The following is a 10,191-nucleotide window of genomic DNA, read 5'->3' on the forward strand; positions in this document are numbered from 1 at the left end:
TGCACATATCATCGTAACTAGAAAGTGGAATTTTCCAGCACCGCAACAGAGATTGGCATGCAGAACAATTCGCGATGCTGGCAGTTACGATTGGAATACCTTGCCGAGTCAGTACAAAAATACCAACGAGGCTAGTGTTAGAGGTATAGTTGATCAGCTGATTTTCGAGCTCAGGTTGTTAGAACACCAATTATTATTCGAAGCACGAAACGCAAAATAGTATTTATCGACAGGTCGACAGCTCGGTTGCTTCTTCCGCGTAACTACTAATTAGATGTGAAAAGACGCACCCGCATATTTCGTTCGCTCCCTTAACCTTGACCGGGGCCGTATTCGTGTTCGCAACCGGCTGGATACTCCTCGGCACGGTGGGTGTCTGATTCTGGGCTGGTCGTAAAAAAGAGCCGGGAAACATTCACAATCAAAATAATTCTGCAACATTCCCTTCTATTGTCACCCGTCATAAATCGAACCCACTGTCACCGGTGCCGCCCGTGCTGTTCACTGACGGGCCGGAGTGATAACCGACTCGGATGGTCGATTGTAAAACAATATAAATGCCATCAAAGGTGCTTCCTAGCCGGTCATTGTGGTTCCGGTGACGGCCGGTTTAGTGACGGTGGATTTTCGACGCCAGTCAGAGTGTAGTTTTTATTTCATTATCTCACAGGATAGTAATTATAAAATCCGTGGCAGTTATGAAAGTGGTGCAAAGTTTTTCGCTGGTTGGCGTCCTGGCGCTTTACGGTCTAGTGACCGCCAATGGTGAGTTGGTTCGCAACGCAAATGTGATGGCAGAGTAATACGACAATCATAATTTCCAGCTGATGAGCAGCAGACTAAAATAGTTGGAGGTGAAATGGCAAAAGAGTCGGTTCCATACCAGATTTCACTGCAGGTGCTGATAAATTCGTTCTACGGACTTGGCCCGCGAACTTGGACTCACAACTGTGGAGGTTCGATCATCGCTCCGTACTACGTCGTTTCGGCAGCACACTGTTTAAATGGTATCGAGGCTCCACGGATGTCGATCATATACGGGACAAAGGATCTGCGCAACGATGGTAGTAAGGGAACTCGAACCCTGGTAAAATCGTACAAGATTCATCCGGATTATGTGGAACTGGATCGGTGCGATATCGGCCTCATTCGGGTGGTGGATCAATTCGTTTACAGTGCAAACGTGAAGCCGATTAAGTATTCCGCTGATCCAGTTGCTGGCGGAGTTCCTTGTTCGCTGACCGGTTGGGGTTACACAATTCCCATACGCATCGGAAGGACACCGAAGGATTTGCAGCGAGCTGAGCTTACCACAATTACGAACGAAGAGTGCAAGAGTCGAGGTTTTCCAGTGAATCCGACTGAGATCTGCACGTTCACCCGGTTCGGACAGGGAGCATGTGGGGTAAGTTGATTGATGTTTTCATGTGAGGATTTAGTTAACGTTGGTGATTGTAGTTTTGATGGAGTACTGACAGGCCGTGTGGTATCCGGCCTAGAATTGAGCCACTGCAGTCCTGCTCCCATGTCGTAGGAGGCGACTGAAAGTAGGAGACCCTAAGTCAAGGTGTAGTTCCGTGCCGAGGACTTAATGACTGGAGGGTCTAAAATATGCCAGTCGCGCTCGGAGCATTTTGGGTTATGCCCTTACTGTGTTATGCGAATCTCTGACACAGTGGACCATTATTTTCTTCGTAAATCGTGGGAATCAAATGATCATGTCCCATTTAAACCTCGTTATATGCGTTAACATCCCAATTTGCTTGGTGTCCTCTAGTTGTTGTGCAACTTATGTTGGAAATGAAATGCACAGTTTTCTAATCACCAATGGTTAGAATAGTACAAATCAATATCCAGTATAAAGTACAGCAACTATGAATTTATCTCGACTCATGCAGGAAGGTAAAGCTTCCATAGCATTGATTCAAGAACCGTATTTCCATAAAGGAAACTTCTATTTTGGAAAGTTACTTAACACTGCCTTCATTGCTTACAACAAGACAGGCATGACTAACCCACGTGAAATGCCTCGTGCTTGCATTCTTGCAAATAAGGCGTCAATAGTGTCTCATATCGGAGCTCACAACTCGCGATATCTGTGTTGTCACAGTTACACTGACTGTCGGAAACGTAGACAAAAAATAAATATATTGTTCAGCATACCTACCGCATAACGAATCATCTCCTTCTGATGATTTCAAAAGCGTTGTATCATATTGTAGCAGAAATGGGCTTCCGCTCATTATCGGCAGTGATGCGAATGCTCATCACATCATTTGGGGCAGCTCAGACATCAATCTGAGAGGCTCTGAACTGATGGAGTCCATAAGTAATACAAATCTCCATATTCTGAATGTGGGAAACCGACCAACTTTTGCGAGGTCTGGGAGGGAGGAGGTGTTAGACATAACACTTTGCTCTGATAGAATTTTGCATGAACTGGGAAATTGGCAGGTTCCAAATGAAACTGAACCGTCTCTATCTGATCATAAATATATATTTTTCGATCATTTTGATGTCACCTTCAATGTGGTGACATATCGTAATCCTAAATCTACAAACTGGGACCTCTTTTTGGAAAACTTGGCGACTAAATTTCATGGATATTTTCCAACAATTAGTCAACTAGACGACTTAGATGACGTCGTAGATACGACAAACACATTCATATTAGCATCCTACGAAGAAGCTTGTCCACTTCGTACTGTTAAATCGACTAGGGGAACCCCTTGGTGGAGGGCTGAGCTTGAAAGAATGAAGAAAGTTATGAGAAGAGCTTGGAACCGGCGTCAGCGTGATGACTCCTGGCTTTCAGGTCAGCTCGTAGTGCAAGAAATGTCTTAGATCTGCAGAACGGGCTGACTGGCAAAGCCTATGCACTAATGTCTCTAGTCTGAACGAGGCTAGCAGATTAAATAAAATTATCTCCAAATCGAATGATTTTCAGATGAACTCCTTAAAAACCAGAGATGGTGTTTATGTGACGGACGAAAAAGATGTTCTTAATTGTCTCTTCGACACACACACTTTCCAGGTTGTATCGATCCAGAGCTGAACAATGTTCACAGATCTCATTCTGGTGATTCGGACTCGTGGTCACATTGGTTTCCACTGAATCCGTCAAGTGGGCAGTTGACAGCTTTGCTCCATACAAATCACCCGGAAAAGATGGAATACTTCCCGTGCTACTGCAAAAGGGATTTGATATTCTTAAACATGTCTTGAAAAAGATTTTGCTTTCCAGTCTTGCTACCGGGTATATCCCGAAAGCATGGCGAGAAATAACTGTTAGATTTATTCCCAAAGGGGGGCGCTCAAGCTATGAAGAAGCCAAGAGTTTTAGGCCTATCAGCTTAAGTTCTTTTCTTCTGAAAGCTTTGGAACGGATAATCGATCATCGCATCAGGAACGTTAGTTTAGTAGAATATCCACTGCACGAAATGCAACATGCATATCAGTGTGGGAAATCCACGATCACTCTGCTTCACGATGTTGTTTACAACATTGAGAAAGCCTTCTTGCTCAAGCAATCTAGCTTGGGTGTATTCCTAGATATTGAGGGTGCTTTTGACAATGTGTCCTTCCAGTCTATTCTGGAAGCGACGCGCGGTCATGGGATACCTGCATGTATCTCAGGTTGGATAAACGCAATGCTTAGTAACCGCATACTTTGCCCGTCACTGCGACAGGCTGTGATACGGAAGTTGAGTATTTGCGGTTGTCCTCAGGGCGGCGTTCTGTCACCTTTGTTATGGAACTTAGTAGCTGACGGCTTGTTGAAGAAACTCAATGAGCTTGGATTTCCAACCTACGAGTTTGCTGACGATTACCAAATACTAATTACTGGATTTTGCATCGGAACAATCTTTGACATAATGCAACAGGCATTAAGAGCTGTCGAACAGTGGTGTCGACAAGTTAAACTATCAGTTAACTCAAGCAAAACTTCAATGGTTCTTTTCACGAAGAAGCGAGTAACAACCGGGGTTCGTCCCTTGCAGTTCTTTGATTCTGAGCTACTGTGTGCAGATCAAGTCAAATACGTTGGAGTCATATTGGATTCCAAACTGAATTGGTCTGCTCACATTGAGTTCAGAGTCAAGAAAGCGTGCTTGGCCTTCGGGCAGTGCAGACGAACTTTTGGAAAGACCTGGGGTCTCAAACCTAAATACATCTATTGGATTTACACGACAATTGTACGTCCAATACTGTCATACGGATGCCTTGTGTGGTGGCAGAGGGGAGAGGTGATGACAATCCAGTCAAAGCTAAACCATCTGCAAAGAATGGCGCTCATGGCGTTGACTGGTGCTTTCACCACGACTCCGACTGCTGCTCTTGAGGCACTTCTAAATATCAAACCATTACACATACACTTAAAACAAGAAGCACTATCATGTGCATACAGACTGCAGGTTACTGGGCTTTGGAACAGTTATCATGTTGATCTTGCTACCAGTCATACACGATTGTGGTCACAAATGGTTACATGGGGTGAAGATATTCTTGCTCCCAGCGATATTACACTCACTTGTAGTTTTCCTTACAGGACATTCCATGTGAAGATTCCCTCTCGAGAGGAGTGGTTGTCTGGCTTTATGGAAAGATAACAACAAACGCAAGTGGTTTGTTACACTAACGGTTCTCTGATGGAGGGACGTGCTGGTGCTGGTGTCTACTGTCGTGAAATGAGATTGGAACAATCTCACTCACTAGGTAGATACTGTACTGTATTCCAAGCAGAAATCTTTGCGATTATGTGCGGGGTGCCATCGGCCCTTCAACTGAGTTTGTCCGGCAGAGTTATAAACTTCTGCTCCGATAGTCAGGCTGCAATCAAGGCCCTTAGCTCAGACAAATCCCGGTCCAAGCTAGTGATCGCGTGCCGAACCCAAATCGAAGAACTAAGCATTGTCAACACTATCTACCTTGTCTGGCTGCCCGGACATTTCGGTATTACTGGAAATGAATGGGCTGACGAATTGGCCAGGGCAGGTTCAGCGATTGACTTCGTTGGTCCTGAGCCCACGCTGCCAATTTCGACAAGTTGGATAAGGGAAAAAATACGGTCCTGGGCTTCGTCCGAGCACCGCAATTATTGCAGAAATCTACAAACGTGTCGCCAAACAAAGGCGTTTCTAGAACAACCATGCCCAGTGGTTTCGAAAAATCTCTTACATTTTTCAAAGCTCCACTGCGGCATGCTGACCAGGGCTTTAACCGGCCACTGCAAACTCAATAGGCTTATTCGCAGGCAAGTTAGCAGAGCTGGATTTCTGGATATATATATATATATATATATATATATATATATATATATATATATATATATATATATATATATATATATATATATATATATATATATATATATATATATATATATATATATATATATATATATATATAGCTTCAACTAATTTTCGTAGTATTGTAGTATTTTGTGCTTTGTACTAACCAAAGGTATCCGGTCAGTTGGTCGAACGCTATTTGGTCGACGGCAACTTGGCCAAAAGGGTCAATTGGTTAAATGAGTTATTTGGCCAAATGCCGTTTTGTCGAATGTCTTTCGGCCGAATGAGCCATTGGACCGTATGCTTTTGAACCGAAAGCTGTTTGGTCGGAAGTCTCAGCATTTTGTGGATATTTTTCTTCTTTTTGGCTGTCATATTTGGTGAAAAAATACCTCTAACTCAAAAAGTATACTTTGTATTTCAAATCTTTTAGGTCCATTGGATAGGCGAGAAAATTTTACATTGAATGATGTCCTCAAATGTTTTAGTTAATGAGGTTAACTAAACTTTTCAAAGTAATTTATTTAAAATTAAACAATTTTGATCGATTTTTCGCTAATATCTCGAATATCTTAATAGTTAACATCATCTTTTCAATAATTTATTGTTAGTCTTGAAGAGCTGCATAATTTATTCTTTGACATGATACACTTATCTTTTCTTGTTTTCATGCGTTTGGGTTATAGAGCTTGGATATTTTTATTTCATTTTTACTAATACTATCTCTAATTGAAAAAGTATTGCACTTATTCTATCTTTTATTCTTTTCATTCGAAAGCCAAGAATATTTTGCAGAGAAAATTGTATTAATACCTTTCAGTTAAGTAAATTTACTATTCTTTTAGAAGTAAATTGTTGTAAAGTTACTGTTATTATTAGCATTTTCGTTATTTTCTTGAAATAGTAAATAATAAACATCGCCATTATTATCATGGAATTAATGAATCTCAGCAAGTTCTACAATTCTTTCTTTGACTCCATTCAATTATCTCTTTTTGTTTCGACGCTATATCATTTTTATCACCTTGTTTCATATGCCAAAACAACGATTTCAAACCCATTACATTTGTGGTGAGGCCATGCTGTGTTAACTATTAAATTGCAGTGAAATGGAAAGCGATACTCATGAAGTGTCAAATAACAAGTTAAAGAGAATGTTAAGGGGCATCAAATACACACTAACGATAACTTTAGTTGATTAATTATAATTAGAATAATTACAAAACGCTAATTTTGAGTTATTTTACTAGTAAAAAGTTATTTAGTACACTTAACTAAAAGATATGTGTACATACATCGAAAGGAATTTTTCTCTGTTGTATAATGAAGCCTTGTAAATAACGATATAAAGCATATTTTTAGATTAGAGTCTCATAAGCACTTGCAAGTCGATGACAGGAAAAGGTTAGTAATGAAATTACAAAGAAACCAGCAGAGATATGGATTTGATGTTGAAGAACAAAGTATGAATCGTCGCAAAACCCAACTTTTGGATAATAGATATTGCTATAATCATAATTCATTATTTTGAGAAAATTAACAAAAACCACGGTGTGTTTGGTAGAACAATTTTGTTCGAAAAAAATCGGCATCACTAAAACTTCAGCATGTGATGGAATGGGTTTTTCCCTTTCATTTGAAGGTAAAATTAAAATATTCTGTTAGGGGCTCTAAGAACAACTTTTTATTTTAAAGTTTTATTTTTGTTTGAAAATTTAGATTTTTCAATGAAACTGGTTCACATTTTTGTCACTAGGTAGTACTTTAAACATTCAAAAATTACAAAAAGTGAGAATCTGATGGACAATTTCATTGTGTACAACTTTGTAGAAAATTACATCACGATCTAAAATCGCCAGAGAAAGCTATTAAATTTTTACCAAAGCTTCTAGATTCGCACGGGGCCTATTGGTTAAGAATCTTTATTCCAAAAACATTTTCATTTATAAAAAAAAGCTTGCCTTATTTTAAGTGTTCTTAGAAGAACCTGAATGCTAGCAAAGTCTCACCATTAAGCGGAAAAAACATAATTCCTGATTCCACCGTTTTATGCGCACCAGGAGCAAGGAGGATATAGAGAAGAGTAGATAAAATTTGAACGAAATTAGTACTCTTTTGAAAGTTGCAGGGTAATACAGCAAAATGAATCAGTTGTTTTTCTGTCACAGATATATTTGTTTCTTTTTTTTATTTCTTCACTCTTTCTGGAGTATGCTTGATGTAACCTTGAATCATCCTTTTTGCTCGTTAGCATCTTGTGGGATATATTTGGCCTAAATTTTAGCTTTATATTTGATCAAACTCGATTATATATTCAATCATTTGATTTGATTTCGATTGAGAATCTTGAGTGACAGTTCATGTTTGTTAACTTTTGAGAATCGCTGTACATTGAACAGAAATCGTTATAGTAAATGTGAAAAAAGGTTTTGTCTATTGTACGAAGATAGCGATCTCAATATAAAAGTAGATATAGAAAGTATCACCTTTACTCGAAAGACGTGTTGCTGTTAATGTCTCCAGATTCTGAACTGAACTGGCAACTCTGTCTTCTTGATATCCACAACTCCTTGTTCATAAAGTGTCATTTTCGCCCAAGAACTGGAGGAATCTGAAAATATATTTTTTCTACTGAGAATGGGACATTGAAATTTATTTGAATTTACTGTTTATTTAAAGCCAACATTTTTTTTAAAGTCCTTGTTAATCAACTTCTTAATCCATGGGCACACCTAAAAACTGATAATTTTTTTATAATTTTCTTGGGTGATTTTACATCGATTTATAGCATTCTACGAAGTTGTAGACAATGAGATTGTTCATCAGATTCTCACTTTTAGTATTTTTTGAATGTCTATAGTACCAATTAGTAACAAAAATGCGAATTAATTTCATTAAAAAACTTAAGTTGCCAATCAAAAAACTTTAAAATAAAAAGTTGTTCTAGACCCCCCGACAGAATATTTTAATTTTACTTTCAAATGAAAGGGAAAAGTTCATTATTTCATATCCCACCCGAAGTTTTACAGATGCCGTTTTTTAATAAAGTTGTTTGACAAAGACCTAAAAAAACCTTATCATAAACACTATCTTTTTACTACTTTACAATTAAAAGGTAATTAAAACTAATTAACTGAAAGACACCAGAACACCATTCAATAGAAAATGTATCTCACCTTTCCAATGGAACTAAAAGATTTAAGATACGAAGTATACTTTTTGAATTAGATCTATTCTAAGGTAAAAAGGTTTTTTACACAAAAAGTTCAATAACTCTGTAACGGTTGAGATTTTATGGTATGTGTAGAACAATTTTTTCTCCAAATATGACAGTCAATAACCCCTCGAGAGGTTCTTAATCATGAACCAAACACCCTGTATATGTCTACAAGAAAATTATACAATATTTTCATTATTTTGCATAGAGCTCAGTCTGATTTCAGATTTGAAAGCAAGAGAGAGAGATAGAGAGAATATTTTAAAGAAATGGTTATTTATTTTAAATTAATTTAATAATCAGTTATCCTTCATCAGAAAACTTTTTTTTACGAGACTTCTTAAAATTAACACGAGTCAGTATAATCAATGCACTGGCACCGAAGGCCCCATATATGCTAAAAGTTGGTTGCGAAGCTTGTTCAAATGGAAAATCAAGATTTTATCCTAAATGCAGTACAAAAACTTTGATATGATTATATGATAATCATTATATTATATATTTAATCAAACAGTACATTTGCATCTTGTTTCTAATTATATCGTTCCCTCTTTGTAACATGAGCTGTATCTCATTTTAGGAATATTTGTTTAATGTAGATTCTAAATTAGGGTAAACTCCTGTATCTGTGCATAGGTGCATATAACCTAACTTAAATTATGTCATATTGTTTGTGTTTCGGATTCTCCTCGTCAGTAGCTAACAGCTGACTGGGCCGCTAGCTAGACACTAGATCCAAAAAATAGCACATAACGATCAGTCGTTTACTGTAGACATAAGTTACACTACCAGTCAAAAGTTTAAGTTCACCCAACAATGTTAATGTAATATTCAAAAAGCTACGGTTTTCTTCATTTATTGTTATTAATTATTATTATTTATAATTATTTTCGACCCATTTCTCTACGATGGACACATGGAATATGTAGTTTTTCTCACTTTTCAATGAATGAAATGATAATCTTCGAATTAGGTCAATTTTAATAGATATATTTTTGGGCAGTTGCGATTTTCAATATAAAAACCTGTTTTAATCCACCTAGCGGTGCAATTGTGCCTTTCTCATTTCTCTAAACCATGCGTAGACATGAGACAAACTTCAGCTCTAGTATTTCCACAGAGGACCGCCTTGGGCAGATCTGATTTTTCCAGTATTTGGTGTACTTTTCTCGCACTTTAATTTGTTTACAAAGTGGTTTGCCCGTAAAAAAGTTATCGGCATTGGAAAAAGAGCTATTTTCAATCAAAAAATACATACTAGCGATAGCAAGTTTCCGTCTTCGGCAAAGTAAAGCAGTTTAATAGTCCAAACAATGTTCTAGAACATTTATATAATGGAAAAAATCTAGAAGAAAACTTATGATGAAAAAACAGTTTTTAAGGAGCCTTTTACAAATAATGTCCCATTTCTCAAAAAGCTCAAAAGTTAGAGAGTTGAAGTCTTCAGGTAAAATGTTTGTAACGAGTTTCTCTACAACCTTGCTGAAGTAAGTATTTGTCTATATGAATTTTTGAAGAAAATAAATTTCGTAACTCACTATTAAGGGGATTAATCATCAATCCGATAAAACAGAAAGAAGGGGAGCTCTACTCCAAGAAACTTTCTCAAAGACATAATATTGCTAAAGTCAACCGATTTGACGCAATCTAAAAAACCCCCTTTTTTGCTCTTTGGGACCA

The 10,191-nt window shown here is 37.8% G+C and overlaps 1 protein-coding gene across 1 annotated transcript; it reads left to right on the forward strand.

The window, feature by feature from the left end:
- Positions 1 to 594: 594 nt before the first annotated feature.
- LOC131680627 (chymotrypsin-2-like) lies at positions 595 to 1,414 on the forward strand. The gene is made up of 2 exons (XM_058961341.1): positions 595 to 765; positions 825 to 1,414. Exons 1-2 carry the CDS (start codon positions 699 to 701, stop codon positions 1,412 to 1,414), a joined length of 657 nt encoding a protein of 218 aa, XP_058817324.1. The 5' UTR covers positions 595 to 698.
- The last annotated feature ends 8,777 nt before the right edge of the window (positions 1,415 to 10,191 follow it).

This window comes from Topomyia yanbarensis, chromosome 2 (genome assembly GCF_030247195.1).
Source record: "Topomyia yanbarensis strain Yona2022 chromosome 2, ASM3024719v1, whole genome shotgun sequence".
Taxonomy (NCBI): Eukaryota; Metazoa; Arthropoda; class Insecta; order Diptera; family Culicidae; genus Topomyia; species Topomyia yanbarensis.

Coding starts and splice junctions, on each gene's coding strand:
- LOC131680627 (XM_058961341.1), top strand. CDS start 699: ATGAAAGTGGTGCAAAGTTTTTCGCTGGTTGGCGTCCTGGCGCTTTAC. Junction 766..824: donor CGGTCTAGTGACCGCCAATG/GTGAGTTGGTTC, acceptor CATAATTTCCAG/CTGATGAGCAGCAGACTAAA.